Here is a 15,401-nt window from a genome sequence, read left to right as displayed (position 1 = left end):
ACAAATGAGGATAAGGCATCAAGGATGTCTGAGGAGAGCAGACATGGAGTCACCCACCCCTGCTCCCACCCTACATAAAAAAATATTCAAACCTATAGTGTTTCTTCAAAAAAAAACAAAACAGAAAGAAAACAATAATCAACATGAGAAACAACAGTGCAAACCAGGAGTGTTAGTCGACATGCAACAGAGGTATACACAGTGAGATAGAGGAGAGAATGTTGGTTTGCCCTCCTCCCATCCATCAATCACAGTTTACGTCTATGGTACCAATACCATGTCATCCATTAGTCTACAGATCTTTGCTCCTAACCCACTGTGCAACCTGTCATCGCTACCAGCCTGTAACTGATTGCAATCTCAGCCCGTCACTCTGAGATTGAGATCAAATCAAACCTGAGGCCTATACAGCCAATCAAAAACAACACATGAACACTATAGTGCAAAACAACGCTTTGGCCTTTCAATCATTTCACACTCCAACCAACCCACCTGTCGGCCCCGTCAATGTCAATGTGCTTACTTTGAGAGAACACAACCAAAATCTCTCCATTACTAAACAAATCAAATGGCAACAGTAACAGGTCAAACAAAACACCCTCAGCCTCAGGTCTGTGATTTGACCACACAGAAACAAAATCTCTGATTTGGAGGAGTCCCCTGTTCAACCCCCTCTGTTTGGTCATCACTGCTGCACGTCCTACATCTCGTCCAGACCGAAGTCTTCCTCAGGGAAGTCCCCCACTGTCACTGACAGTGGCTTCACGAAGGCCCCGTACTTGGGCTGGCACTCAAAGTAGCGCTTGCCAATGACACTGTAGAAGACAGACACACGGACGGACAGGTCAGTTTCAAAGGCAGACTGCGAACGCAAACCCAGACTCCATACGCTTTATAAAACATTCTCAGGAGAAAAAGGACAGGAATCTTCTTCACCTGCCGTCATGTCTGCCCAGCGGCTCGTCGTACTTGACCCCAACCCAGGACCCTGGCTTAAATTCTGTGGTACCTGCCACAAAGAAACGACAGCACATCAGGCAAACAACGTGATTCCCAGAGTGAGCGGACTTCCTCCCTCATCGCACCTGCGAGCGTGCACAGGACCACCGAGCACGAGCGTGATCCTCTGACGTACCCGCCCACAGCCAACAGCCATTTTGCAAGTCCCACACAGCACTACAGGAGAATGACTGCAGGATAGGTCCACCTCTCACTAATGGCAACTTCAAAGGCGCCTGACAAGTTGCTGGAAGGCTGACGTAAAAATATGCTTCAACACAGAATTCAAAGAGTAACGATAATACAGGACTGGTGTTGGGACTTCTGCTGTTCCTTATTTACATACCTTAAGGACATTACATACAAAATATCTCAAATATGGAAAATCAAATGACACAGACACTGGGAAGTTTTTTTTAACTCAGAGAGTTAAATATGTATGGAATAGCTTACCAGGTTTGATAGTGCTAGCACAGACCCTTGAGTGTTCAGGACCAGGCTTGACACAGTGCTAGATACACTCTAAGCAACAGACAGATGGAGGAACCTCATTGGGCTGAATGGCCTGTTCTTCTGCTCATAGGTGCTCACTCACCAACATACATCACAGTGCCCAGCTTGGTGGGCTGTCCCGGGACGTGGACCTTGCAACGGCTGCCAACGGTGATGGCGGCTGCGGCGGCGTTCTCCTCGGCCTCGCGCTGCGCTTGCTCGGCCTCACGCCGTGCCATTTCCTCTTCATTGAAGCGGCCCACCTTCTGCTTCTTCATGAAGGCGCGGACGGAGTCTGATGGGGTTCATAAATGCATCTTCTGATCACCATCATCATCCTCATCACAACCATGTCTACAAATCAAAATTGGTCAAAGGTGCATTTAACACCATAATTCAAACATGTGGTTTGGACATAGGCTATGTCAAAATTTTACATTTACATATCATATATATCCTTGGCCAGGGTGACTGAAGAGGCGACACAGTAATGTCATGTCATGACAGCTTTATATATTATTCAGATGACTATGATATGTTACAAACAGAAATTTTACTTAAGAAATTCAGGTTGAATTACATGCTCAGCAGTTGAAAAGGGACCTCCTAGTCATGCAATGTACGTATAACACATGGAGCCACATCACTTAATTCCAGTCAAAATCTCATCATCAGACAATGATTTCATGCCATCAGAGTCGCACTGCTGAACTTGGACATTAGTGTTCAACACAAAAGAACCAATTCACAGCAGAAATTAGATTCAGATTATTAGTCCATGGTTTTACATCACAGAGTTATAACACCATGCCCAAAAGTAACCAGCACTGCTGCACAGTACTGGTTCATGTACTGCAGTGTTAATCTCACCGGATATGAAAGATATGAAATGGCCTTAGGGAGCAGACAAAGCTATACCTGGCCTCTTTTCATAGGCATCATCTGAAATCTCATATTTCTCCACGTCGGAGAGATTGGTGAATGCCCCGGTCTGTGCCCCGCTGCGGTCAATCACCTGTACACACACACACTCCACGTCATTAAACACCTCACAGCTTCTGCGGAATAACAACATTTAACATAACAGTGAGTGTAAAATATATAGGTATCCACCCTCAATGGGTCATCTTAGCACATTAATAATGTCATTGATCTGAAACATCAGCAAGTGTGGATCTGTCTGATTGAATGGGGGTACATACATGGATCCTGCAGTCGTCATCCACAGGGTAGGAGCCCAGTAAGGCTTCATTGTCCTCCAGGTTCTGGAGGAACTTGTCAGAGACGCTGAAGAGCTGCATGTCCATGCATGTGGCCGGAGTACCGATCACTAGCTCCAGCTTATTCTGCATCAAAAACACCATGAATCTTAGTCACCATCCTTATGACAATTCCACTGCTGTCATTCTTACACCTACTCTGACTACAACGTCCACTGCAACTAATGCCTTACAGTAACATTACATTTTCAAGACGTCTAGTGAAATTAATCTTCAGTAAATCATTTTTAGAAAATTATAAGGTGGTTACCTTTAATATAAATTACAAGAGTGTTGCAGACCAAAACAACAGAAAAGCACCTAACCACTGAACACCACTGCACAATCTAAAATATGTGTCACTCTACAAATACCCGTTTACAATGTAACACTACTGTAATGTTATCAGCTACAGTGCACAAGTCACTTAAGATAATACCACTGGAGTAGAAGGCTAAACTCTACGCTTTTATTTTTCTGCTACCTAAAAGTGTTACTGTAAATCCTGGAGTCAATACTGTACGTCCAACAATGTGAAACCCACCCCACTTGAGTTAATCAGATAGCCAGCGACTAGCTAACGTTAGGATACTACTTAATGACCGCCGCTGTTGGCAGCGGCGTGCCAGCTGTGAGGTTAGAGCAAGCTAACGTTAATCGTTGTACGTTAGATGACGTTAGGTAGCTTGCAAACCTCGTAACGTGATTAGAGTTACCACCTGAAATTTTCAACAGAGTAAGAGGTGACACCTACCAACAGTATGCATAAATTAAGGAAAGCACGGATTAACATAAATCTACAATTAGGTGACGCCGTTGGTATGAACTTTTTTTGGTCATCTTGCTAGTTAGCAGTCGGTTCAGACGATACAGCAGCTCACGTTAGCTAACTTGCAATCTGACTATGAGAGCTTTAACATTGGCTATTTTGCAAGCTTTGGCCGCTTCAGACCACACCCCAATTTTATGAACTGACAATGGGTCACTCAGGTTGCTAGCTGCAGCTGAACTATTCAGTTAAACGGGGATGACCATGCGGGTGAAACTGCGGTCCTTAACTACCTTCAGGTCAGCGATGGTGATTCCCCTGTTGAACCGGCGGACAACCTCGAAGGAGCTCAGTGTACTGGTCAGTCGCACCGACACCATGGGATTGGTGATGACTGTCACTCCGCCGTCCATTTTCGGTGTTGCAACGATAAGATGTGTGGCTAACTAGGTAGGCTGTCAAATAGCCGAGCTAGAGAAATATAATATGTGGGAAAGTTTGAATCACGACAAAAGAAAGAGCTATTCAATACCTAAACAGACACAGGTCGTTAATTAGGTGGCTAACTAGCGGATGGAAACAACTGTAGCTTAGCTAACTATACAGTTGCAACTGTGGCAAGCTGTACAACGCAATAGCTGCTAAATACTAATTTAGCTAGCTCAGATTCCGTCAGATCAGTTGTTACTCAGCTAGCTAAATTCTTTTTAGAAATATCCGGATTGTTTATAGTTGGTAGAAAAATATAACTAGCCTTGACTTCGCAGTCTCTTTTCTGTCACGTTACTAAACACCGTGTAGCGACACTAAACAACACTGTAGTTAACATGCCCGCTTCTGGAACCTTCTACCCGCCCACAAATGCAGAGAAGCCAATCACAGTGCAGGGTGTCAGAACGAACACCCTGGTTCAACCAATCGGGTGGCAGTGACCAATTCCAGGGGGGAAGACTTCAGGACTTCGTCCGCCCATTTATATAACACGCCCTGTTACACTGTGAATTATACAGCCGACGTTGACGGTAAATGGTTGGGTTATTATTTGTCGGTCTACCACCATACCCAACCCCTTTGCAGCTGGAAAGTTAAGTAGTCACGCAAAAAGTAAGCAAAACGTTTTTCCAGAAGTAAAATTTATCCCCACCTCTCCAGATTCATATCCACACATATTCATAAAGATACATTTACATTTATTCATTTGGCAGACGCTTTTATCCAAAGCGACTTACATAGGTTAGAGTTCTTTACAATGTTATCCATTTATACAGCTGGATATTTACTCTAAGGTGGTGCTACAGTCAGAGAATAGATACACTATGAGTTCAACACTTACTTGTCTGAAAGTGCACCACTGACACTAACCCTGTACTCATGCACATTGCAAGGCAGGGAGGAGTAACATCGGTTGTGGCATTCTCTATTCTCTGACTGTAGCACCACCTTAGAGCTTCACTGTAAGAATTCAGTGTGGCTCCTAAGGTTTGCTGGTGATGCCCAGCACTTGAAGAAGGTATTGATTGCATTTGCTAAGTGCGTGTGAGCAAAGTGTAAAAACTGGAACAATCCACACTCCGAACTCTTTCCCCTTGGCCAGTCATGATTCCTCCTCACGGATCTGACAGGACTGGACAGATAAAAGAAGTGTAGTAGAAACTCAATCTAACATACCAGAGGACAGGGTGGAGATATTACCATATCGCTGATATGTGCCCAGTCTTTTAAGATTTTTAGGGGGAATCAAGAAGGGTCTTGAGGGTGGTCCTGGGCTCAGTCACCGTGCATCCATGCGAGTCTGAGAGTGAAGGCAGAATTTGTTGTTTCACATTTTGAAGAATTTGCACAGAGAACCTGAAATCATATTTTGAAAGAAAAAAAAATCACCAAGAATGAATCAAATAAATATTGCAAGGACGGAGGGTCTAAGAGTGCTCCCTTAGTCTTTATCTGAAGAGAATACAGAAAGAATTAATTGGGGAAAGTGTCTGATTCCATAGGTCCAAACACAAGGGACGAGTCCGAACGAGGGACGACTGAAAAGAATCAAAAAATGATGTGGCATCCGTACTGGGTTTTGCGTTCAATACAGATCACCTGCCCCGCGTGAATCATTTGGCCATGCGTAATAGCATGTGGCAAATGGATAGCAATAATGAAATCGTAAAAACATGGCCATCTTGAGCCCAGCATTGAAATTGCACCCTTTGTGAGGCTGAACCATTTGACAGCCACAAAATTTGACATGCAAGGCTATATTACTCTAAATCTACTTTAAGTTGTTAAGCTGTACATTAATATACATTTCAGTAACAAATGGAACAGAATCTTTCTTCACAATGCATTTCTGCCTCTCAGTTTTCAGTAAAGTACACGTTAGTCAGTGTTTAGGGTTAGCGCTTCTGTAACACAAACGAACAGCAGTTTGCATAGACAAACGAGCAGAGGTATTTATTTCGTTCTACTATCAAACCATTCTGCATTCTCGGTTTCTTGACGTGCGTTCGGATTTGGGAAGTTTGTTATAGGGGCGTGACGCTTTGTTTGCTGCCCACACTTGTCGTCTACTGAGACTGAAGAAACGAAGGGGAGGGAGTAGGAACTGCTGAAAAAAAAGTTAGCCTGAAAAATGGCTTCCTTGCCTTCGGAGGCAGGAGCTCAGACAGAGAGCGCCTCGGAAGAGTCTACTTCGGAGGCAGAGAAACTGAAAGAGGAGTCGCCGAAGCCAGATGAAGTTTCGGATCAGCTGCTGCAAACTTTCCAAGGCGCGGCGCTTAACTTCTCAACCGACCAAGTAGCATGTCTATGCGAGGCGCTGCTGCAGGCGGGGAATGTCGATCGCCTGGGTAGATTCCTCTCCACCATCCCTCAGTCTGCAGACCTGCTACGTGGCAATGAGACCCTACTGAAGGCCCAGGCACTGGTCTCTTTCCACCGGGAGGAATTCAAGGAACTGTATGCTATCTTGGAGAGCCACGACTTTCACCCAAGCAACCATGCATTCCTACAGGACCTGTACTTGCAGGCACGATACAAGGAGGCGGAGAGGTCCAGAGGTCGTAACCTCGGCGCCGTGGACAAGTATAGGCTGCGAAAGAAATTCCCCCTGCCAAAAACAATATGGGACGGAGAAGAGACTGTGTATTGCTTTAAGGAAAAATCGCGCAACGCACTTAAAGAATGTTACAAAAGCAACAGGTATCCAACTCCCGACGAGAAGAAGAATTTGGCCAAAGTCACTGGACTCTCTCTCACCCAAGTCAGCAACTGGTTCAAGAACCGCCGGCAGAGAGACCGAACCCCCTCCGGTACCAACAGCAAAAGGTATGGATTTTAGCCAGCCAGCTAGATGTCTTCCAACAACTTTCTTTCTGTCGTAGTACAATTTTATTTTCAAAAAGGGAAACGTGATTAAGTAATCAAAGTCCAAATATTAATTTGGATATTTAATATTAATCTTATTTTTAACCAAGACAACATTGCAAATGCGTCCGTCAAATTATATCCAGCTAACAGTTAGCTAGTTACCCAGCTACAGTTGTTCCTTTACATCCAATAGCTACGTAGCCAGCTAGCTAAATTTGCCAGTTAACATATAATCCACCACAAGAAATGGCCATCGGTAGCTAGCGAGCTATCAAGGCTTGCTGTCACACGTGTCTGACTTGTCTGACTAGTTAGCTAATTTTGGTCAATACTGGCAACATCTTCAACAACAAATAGAGTGCAAATAACTAGCTAACGTTACACAGGTAGCTATATTTTAACATGCTAGCTAGGACAATGTCTGATTAACCCAGCACCAGTAGATAACTTCATAAAACATTGTCAGAAATATTTATTATTAAAATGTGGTAACAGAATGGAAGATAGTTTTTTTCTGGTCTGCGTATCTGCAGTTGTAGACAGTGAATTCACTGGCGAGAGCTGTAAGAAAACAAGAGGGGGAGGCTGCTCCTCGATAATGTCAATGGCTCATCCCATGTCGTTTTGTTGTGAAATGTGACCTCAGCGCGCCTGTGCTGCTTGCAGACCATGTTTAGCCAAGAGTGTAAACCTGCAAGGAGATCTATATGACAAGAAGACATATTTTGCCCACTCAAAAAGAAAATAAACTACCACGATCTTCGTTTTTTCGGTTATTTAAAAACGTCCAACGTATGTTAATTTTCCTTAAGCACAGAGAAAGTTTCTGTTCTGTTTTTTTTAGTTGGATGTTAATCGGCCTGAAGTGCCTGACTGGCACGCTAATACATGGCTGTAAAAACAATGTTGAGAAGGTAACTATTGTTACGATTTATTCCATTATTATGTGAAAACTGTGAGAAAACACACACGTTGTGAATCATCCAACCAAAGAGCACTCTGCTTCACCCTGCTCATGTATGGCTACACTGTGGGATCAAGGCAAGAAGGGTCAATTTAGTCAGAATAGGAGTTAGCTGGATGGTTTACTCTGGCTGGTGATGTCATGATGCCCATATAGGAGGGTGCTATCTGGGGCCATTTTGCGTGTGCTTGTAAACACGCTTCTTGAGACAAATGACATTTCTTCTCTTTTTTTTCAACTGAGTTAATGTGTAACAGATAAACTGTTGGGGCTGCTGTTTTGTTGAAGAAACCTGTTCTAACAGCCTGGACAGCTGCGGAGTCCCCCTTCCAAACATGTCCATGTAGCAGTAGAGCATGTTGAGTGAGATTCCTTTGTCTCCCAATCAGTGTCAAAATTGATTGGTTCATTTGTGTAATTTATGAAGCCTCATAAATTTTATACACTCTGTTCACACAGAAAGAGGTGAAAATGCACTTTGCATGTGGATCTTGTCTTGAGAACGTGACAAAACGGGGTTCTGCAGTGGCTCAGTCCGGGTGTGAAACCGGCATTTTCAACTGCAGATAATGACTGGAGCCCATAGCGACAGCGCTAATTGTTCCCCCGGGGATATGGGAGGGTAGGTTTGCCAGGGTCCCTTCCCCTCATTGTCTCTTGACTGATAGCACAGTACCTTAGAATGGTCTGCTTTTGTTGTTTGCAAAGTATTCTTGGGAGGAAAAGTTGCTGGGTTTTGATATGTCACCCAGAGGTAAAGCCTATACATTGTAAATCATCGTTCTTTGGTGTAAACAGCTCCTAAAATGGGGCATTAGACAAAATGAAACCACTGCGAGCTTGCTTTGCATGTGATAGTTTCCGCATGCGCACAGTAATACTCAAGTCAAAATGAGCAAAAGCAGAAAAATAAAATTGGATTTCCATTAGTTCCATGAACAAAGAAATTTGGTTAAAGGTTTTAGAAAGAGTTGTTCCAAATTGCAGGTATATTTCCATTTTTTAGTTGTGGTAGTCAGTGAAACACAAGCAAAAATGCCATTCAGGTAACTCGTAACATTTGTTCCTGAATGTGGTTGGAATTAACTAATTGGAATTATCTAAATGCAGAGGCTCCCGAGTGGCTCGGTTGGTAAAAGCACTCGTTCTGTGTGTAGACTGAGCGCTACGGCCCGGTTTCGAACCGTAGCTGGTGTCACAGCGGCACACATTGGCTTTGTCCCGCTGGGGACAGGTGGGTACGCCGGCAGGGGCTTCGGTCCCATTAGCAACAGCGATCCCTGCTAGTCGATTGGGCGCATGTGGTTCACGTGCCAAAGCTGCATACGAAATGTCTTCCTCCGACTCATCTCTCTGCTAGCTTAGTTTGTGGACCGCAGTGCGAAAAGAAGCAGCAGTTGACAACACGTGTCTTGGAGGTGCTTGTCCACGCTCTCCCGGATTAAAAGTGGCGGTTGTGCAATGGGACCGAACATCGATGATGACAAATTGGACATTCCAGAATTCGGGGAATTGGCCATTCCAAATTGGGAAGAAAAAGGAAAAAAAAAAACCAATCCAAATGTATAGTAGTTGAAGCCATTCCAGACCTTAATTGAAGCACCTTATTTTACTGAGTAGAAACAGACCAACAGACATCTTCCAATTGGCATGCGAGTCTGCTTTTACTAATACACAGACTACATATCTCCCTGTGATAATTACTTTATGAAAACTATGATTGTAACAATCAGTAGTAATAGTTACTGTTTTATATGCTGGCTGAAGATTGTTCTTACTAAATGCAGAGTTAAGAATATTATTCACATAATGGCCTTAGATATATGTGATCTGAGAGCATGCTAGACCATTCATAGTGTATTTCCAAAGGACATACTGTGATTTTTACAGAGCCATTTTTTAAGAGCCACCTCAGCCATGACAGTACAAACATACTAGGAATGCATGTGATCCGGTGCTCCACTAAAAAAAAAAAAAAAAAAAAAAAAAACTTCCAGTTGTTTGATGAAATGAGGTGCATGCAGTTGTAAAATTCCTGGAAAGATGTGACCATCTGCTTATGAACAGCATAAGTGCATATTCTGTCTGGTTACTAGAATGGAAACAGCTTTTTATGCTATTAATACACGGCTATTCCTATTTTAAGAAAATAAATAAATAATAATAATAAAACATGTTACATACTCAGTTGTGCAGAGCTGAAAACATTTATCCCCTCAATCTGAATCTGAAATTTCTCTGTACAAATAATCCCCCAGACGTGGAAAGCGAGGTGGAAACTAGTAGATAACAGAGGAAGCCACACTCTGTTTATCTTATCTGTTGCTTTGTACAGGGGCCAGTAAAGCGGCTTGCTCAGACTTTTGCACAGTTTACTGTAGGGATGAGATACAGAAGCTGTTTGTACACCTACCATTGCCCTCATTTCACTCAGTGCCTTTTCAAAACGAAAGAAAAGACAAGTATTTGCATCCTGTTTGTTGTTGTAGATGTCAGAATTGAACAAAATTAGCTAGCCAAGTTACACAAGTCAGACACGTGTACCAGCAAGCCTTAATAGCTTCCTAGCTACCGATGGCTGTTTATGTGATGGATTATATTTTCACTGGCAAATTTAGCTACCTGGCAATGTAGCTACTGGATGTAAAAGAACAACAATAGCTGGGTAACTATCTAGCTGTTAGCTGGCTGTAATTTGACAGACACATTTGCAGTGTTATCTTACTTAAAATAATATTAATATCCAAACTAATATTTGGATATTAGTTTCCCTTTTTGAAAATAAAATTATAGAACAACACAGAGAACGAAAGCTATGTCGTTGGAAGACTTTTTAAAATGGGCACCTCTTTAATCTTATTTTGTGTTCCCTGCACATTTATACGGAAAGTTTTTCTTTTTTTTAATCCTCCCCCACCCTGCTTTGATCCCCTTTTCCTCTTTCCCCGTAACTCTTCCCTTTCCCCATATCTCTTCCCTCACCACACGTATTTTCTCCCTCTGCAGCGAATCGGATGGCAACCACAGCACAGAGGACGAGGCCAGCACGAGTGGGCTTGAGGACGTAACCATGACACCCATCTCCCATGACGACCCCTGTCGCCCGGTCACGCCTCTCATCTCCCTGCCTGCTGCTACCTGCAGCTCGGCGGGCCAGCTGCTGCTCAACGGCACGGGGGGTTTCCTCACCTCCCAGCAGCCCCTGCTCCTGAACGGTGGGGGCGTGATCATCAACGGGCTGACCCTGGGTGACGGGCGCACCATTACTCTCAGCCCCGTGGCTGCCAACTCACCGCTGCTGCTCAGTGGGGCGCAGGTCATCGCCAAGTCAGCCGGGGGTGTTGATTTGGGTGTGAAGGAGCAGGCCGTCTCTACCGGGGGAACTCAGGCCAGCCTGCCTGCCATCGTCTCCCTCCCCCCTCCAGAGGAAGCCAAGACAGCTGACAGTGGCTCTGACGTCTCTGTCCTGCCGGCTACAGATTTCATTGGCTCCCTCACTGCTCCAGGGGAGCTGACACTTAGGACTGGAGACGCCTCCCAAATCCTCTGCCCCACGACTGTGTCCTCCTCAGCCTCCTCCTCCACCCTGTCTTCCACCTGCTCCCTGCCCTCCCTGGTCTTGGGCCAGGGCAGCAAACTCGCAGACACGCCCGTGTCTCAGGGGGGACCTTCTCCCACGCAGTCCCAGGAAATTATGCTCTTGGCCTCTATGGGATACCCTCTCACCCCACACAGCCAGATATGTTCAGTAGTGTCTTCCACCACCTCCTCCTCCTCCTCCTCTTCATCTGCTCCCCAAGTCCTTTCTCTGCCTCAGGTGGTTCCGTCCATTCAGGGGATACCCATCTCCAAGCCAGCCCAGCATCAGCCCCCAGGATCACAGCTGTCCCCCTGCCCACAGCTGGTTCCGGTGGCCCCCTTCACCACCCAGCTCGCCCAGGGCACCATCCAGCACGCTCCAGCGCCAGGCCTCCAGCTGGGCCCCCGCTTGGCTCAGCCCCAGCCCCTGCTGGGCTCCATCGCTGGGGGTGAGAGTGTCGTGACAGTGTCCCACCTGACAAATGTGCAGCAGCAACAGCAGCTGGGTGACCAGGCGGCTCCTGCCTCCACCATCCAGTCTCTCCATTCCCTCCCCCAAACCCAGGCGATCCATGTGAACGGCACCCAAATCATTCCCCTCTCCTCCCCAACGCAGGTGGTCCCCGTCTCACAGCCTGGGCAGGCCCCCTCCACCCAGGTCGTCCCCCTGTCTCTGCCACAGCTCATCTCCGTGCCCTCCATACCTGTAGCCTCCTCCGTCTCCATGGCTTTTCCCCAGGTGGTCCCAGCCACCCCTACTTACTCGTTGTCACCCACAGGGGGCGCCTTTCAGATCCTCACATCCAGCACAGGCACAGCTGCAAGCCTGACCCAGGGGCCTTTCAGGGTCAGCCAGCTGGGGCCCCTCCAGAGTGTGGGAGCCCCTGCTAGCAAGTCACCCGGGGTCCAGCTCCTCAACTCTGGAGTCCTTCAGCTGCCCACCTCCTCCCCAGGTAAGTCTACATATGAAATACGTAAATGTTTGTTGTCTCAGTTATTATCACCATTGTGTCTGAAATAATCCACTGTGGTCTGGGGGGATGTGACTCAGCAGGGTTTCCATCCCTCTGTAAACCAGTAGCAGACACTAGGGGAGGGAACCAGAATTAGTCCAGTTTAGTGTGGAGAAGAGGTTAGGGTATTAGACAGTAGTATAAACAGAGGTTTACAAATTCAGATATTCAAAAGGATATTGAAGACAGACAGTTTTGCAGATAGACATGATCATTTTTCCTCTTACTTTAGTTTTTACTGTTTTTACAGACAAATGACACGCAGGAATAGTGAGAGCACAGTACATTGGTGGTCTTTCTTCTTCATACTCGTATATACTCCAGAGAACCTTTACTGTAGGTAAAAGGCAAATGAACAGAGCGTAACTGAAAAGATGCCGTCAGTAGAATTGTCTAAACAAACAAAACTTTTGATGGAATGAAACTAACTGGTGCAAAATGAGGCTAACCTTAACAGAACACAAATTAAAGTGTAGTATGAAAGTGACCTTGGTGAAAACATGCCCTTTGTTGTGTAATTGTGTCTAAACCGTCTCCCTTTGTTGTTGTCTTGCAGGGAACGTCATTCTGACAGGAGGGGCGGGACCCAGTCCCATCCTCACCGGCCTGAGCTTCCAGCAGGGAAAGCTGATCCTGACCATCCCAGCTGGAGTCCAGTTCACCAACCTGCCCCTTAAGCCCGGCTCCGAGAACCCTGCGCCTAGCAACGGCGGTGTCATCCTCACCCCTGTGATCTCGACCAGCGTATCGGGGACTGGTGGCGGTGTGCTGACCGTCCCCGTCCCCGTCTCCGTCTCCACCCCTGTCCCCACCTCTCTTGCGCAGACTCCGCCCTCCTCTTCCTCTGGCTCGTTCCAGAGCGAGCCCTCTCTCGGTTTCGTCAACTCCTCCGTGCTTTATGCCACCCCCGACGCGGACTCCCCCAGCCCAGCCACCCCGCACTCCGCAGCAGGCAGCCTCCCTGCTCCGCAGTCGCTCTGCCCGGAGAGCGCCCTCACGCTCAGCCCCTCGTCCAGCCACGTGCCCGCCCAGTCCAGCTGGAACCCCGTGCCCCTGTCCACCTCCGCAGGCCTGGCTCTGTTTGACGTCAGGGGGAAGGGAGAGCTACCCGAGGACCAGGCTTTACTGGGCCTCGCAGGAGGGGAGGCCCTGCTCCTGGGCGCCCCTTCTCCAGACCAGGACGTGGGCGGCGCGTCACCGCTGGGGGACCCTGAAGAAATGGACGAGGACCCTAAAATACTCACCCAGCTTCAGTCTGTGCCTGTTGATGAAGATCTGGGCTTGTGACATGTGAGCAGGGACCCTCCTCCTCTGCTGTCCACATCCCCAGACTCTTGGATGGTTTGGAGCTTTAGTGCGACGTCGACAAGCACATGATGTAGTTTGGATGTTGAGTGGAGCTGTAGGGTATGGATGGCAAATGGGCACTTCTTATTCCTTTCCACTCTGCAATGCCTTTTGGGAAAACTGCAAAAGACAAAGGCAAGCTGCAGCTTGTCTCTGTTGGCAGACAGTGTTAAAAAAATCATACAGGTAACAAACTCCATAAAACCAGGCTCTTCCCCTTGCTGGGATCCTGCCTTCGAGAGGATTATAAAGAGTTCTGAACTGGCTGGTCATTTTGGCCAACATGATTAATATTGGCAAAAACATGAGGCTCAGTGCTGTCGACAAAGGGCAGTAAGGCTCAGAGTGCAAATGCTGTATCTTATCAGTCATTCCCAACCCCAGTTTTGGGATGGCCCAAAGATGTCACGCCATCTTTCTTTTCCCATCTTTAAGCTGGTATGATTGGTCTGCATTGATTTTGATCAGATTATGGAATTTATAAGCGACTGCATAACTACATGCAAAGCCAGGGGTGGGAAGAATCCTGTGCTCCATACCATTCAGGAGCTGTCTTTCCAACAGCAGTAATTTGCTTCCAGAACTGTTAAGTATGGCTTTAGTTTTCAAAATGCATTATAAATCCTGTATTTGCCTGTGTAACAGCATTTCTGTTTGAAAGACTTCCAAGTGCTCTTATTAATTCCACTCTGGGACTACGGTGGTTGCCAGAAGTCTGATTTTTTGCATTGCGTTTGGCAGTTTTTTTTCCTTGGCTCTCCCTGAGGCTTATCTAAGTGTGAGGCTGCCTCTCTGTCTCCATCCAGTCACACTGACAATCAAACTCTGGTCTGAACAGGATCTAGAGGTATTTTGGGCAATTTGGTGGAGTTTTAGATTTGTCCACACAGGCATTAGTAGTTTCAATTGAACATAAGTTGAAATTTAAATTTGTGTTCAACTCAATCAATTTTGGAACACAAACTCTTATTTCAGTGGTTTACAGTGCCAGATTTCAACCATGGTTGACCATGGTTCTGACAGTACTATACCAAGTTACCTGTTCCCAGAGCTTTCCTTGTGTTATGTATTGTATGAGGTATGATTTCCTAAATTTCCTGTTTGGGAATTCTTCAAAGGTATTCTTAACAGGTAAAATAGATAATCACACTAAGACTTAGTAAATGCTAAACCTTTTTTACACTATGCAATCAAACACTTCACTTTAGTCGTTTGTTCATTATTATGAGACAATATGTATATATATATATAAATAGTGATACATTTATTGTGGCCTTTTTTAAAAGGAAGAAAAAGTCTTATTTAAAATAGCAAGTGCCTTTTGCCACCAGTGTCTTAATTGGGAAAGTGTAGTTTGCAAAGTTATGGTTGATGCAGGTCAGATTCCCATATAATTAGAATCAAACTGTGTTGTATCAGTTGGATTCTCATGCTTTCAGAGTCAGCAGAACGTCCAGGAAAACTTTTTTTAATGACAGGGCAACTTCTCTTGTGTCTGGAAATCGATTCCTAAGCCTTTCAGCTAGATGTGGATGAGCTCTCTGTTAAAGTGAAGGCTAGGTCACATTGTACATTCATTTCAGCTACATAAGGCCTACGTAAAGTCTACATAAGCATGG

At 45.7% G+C, this 15,401-nt stretch overlaps 2 protein-coding genes across 2 annotated transcripts; one reads left to right on the top strand and one right to left on the bottom strand.

The window, feature by feature from the left end:
- Window positions 1-243: 243 nt before the first annotated feature.
- On the bottom strand, window positions 244-4,263 carry LOC118774708 (tubulin-folding cofactor B-like). The gene is made up of 6 exons (XM_036524148.1): window positions 3,813-4,263; window positions 2,694-2,837; window positions 2,410-2,506; window positions 1,595-1,786; window positions 937-1,009; window positions 244-815 (listed from the first exon to the last, which is right to left on the bottom strand). The coding sequence occupies exons 1-6, from the start codon at window positions 3,930-3,932 to the stop codon at window positions 701-703; spliced, it is 741 nt and encodes a 246-aa protein (XP_036380041.1). The 5' UTR covers window positions 3,933-4,263; the 3' UTR covers window positions 244-700.
- A 1,879-nt stretch (window positions 4,264-6,142) lies between these two features.
- LOC118774384 (homeobox protein SIX5-like) lies at window positions 6,143-13,722 on the top strand. Its single transcript, XM_036523731.1, has 3 exons — window positions 6,143-6,837; window positions 10,850-12,375; window positions 12,992-13,722. Exons 1-3 carry the CDS (start codon window positions 6,143-6,145, stop codon window positions 13,720-13,722), a joined length of 2,952 nt encoding a protein of 983 aa, XP_036379624.1.
- The last annotated feature ends 1,679 nt before the right edge of the window (window positions 13,723-15,401 follow it).

This window comes from Megalops cyprinoides, chromosome 3, assembly GCF_013368585.1.
Source record: "Megalops cyprinoides isolate fMegCyp1 chromosome 3, fMegCyp1.pri, whole genome shotgun sequence".
Lineage (NCBI taxonomy): Eukaryota > Metazoa > Chordata > Actinopteri > Elopiformes > Megalopidae > Megalops > Megalops cyprinoides.
Note: the sequence above shows the minus strand (reverse complement) of the source record. Positions and strands in the feature narration are given on the sequence as shown.

What these genes read in the sequence shown, in the direction of transcription:
- LOC118774708 (XM_036524148.1), bottom strand. Translation starts at nt 3,932, where the DNA reads ATGGACGGCGGAGTGACAGTCATCACCAATCCCATGGTGTCGGTGCGA. An exon ending in ATGACGACTGCAGGATCCAT is followed by an intron (nt 2,507 to 2,693) that starts GTATGTACCCCC and finishes GTGTGTGTACAG; the next exon opens with GTGATTGACCGCAGCGGGGC. An exon ending in CTGGGCAGACATGACGGCAG is followed by an intron (nt 816 to 936) that starts GTGAAGAAGATT and finishes TGTCTTCTACAG; the next exon opens with TGTCATTGGCAAGCGCTACT.
- LOC118774384 (XM_036523731.1), top strand. Translation starts at nt 6,143, where the DNA reads ATGGCTTCCTTGCCTTCGGAGGCAGGAGCTCAGACAGAGAGCGCCTCG. An exon ending in TCCGGTACCAACAGCAAAAG is followed by an intron (nt 6,838 to 10,849) that starts GTATGGATTTTA and finishes CTCCCTCTGCAG; the next exon opens with CGAATCGGATGGCAACCACA. An exon ending in GCTGCCCACCTCCTCCCCAG is followed by an intron (nt 12,376 to 12,991) that starts GTAAGTCTACAT and finishes GTTGTCTTGCAG; the next exon opens with GGAACGTCATTCTGACAGGA.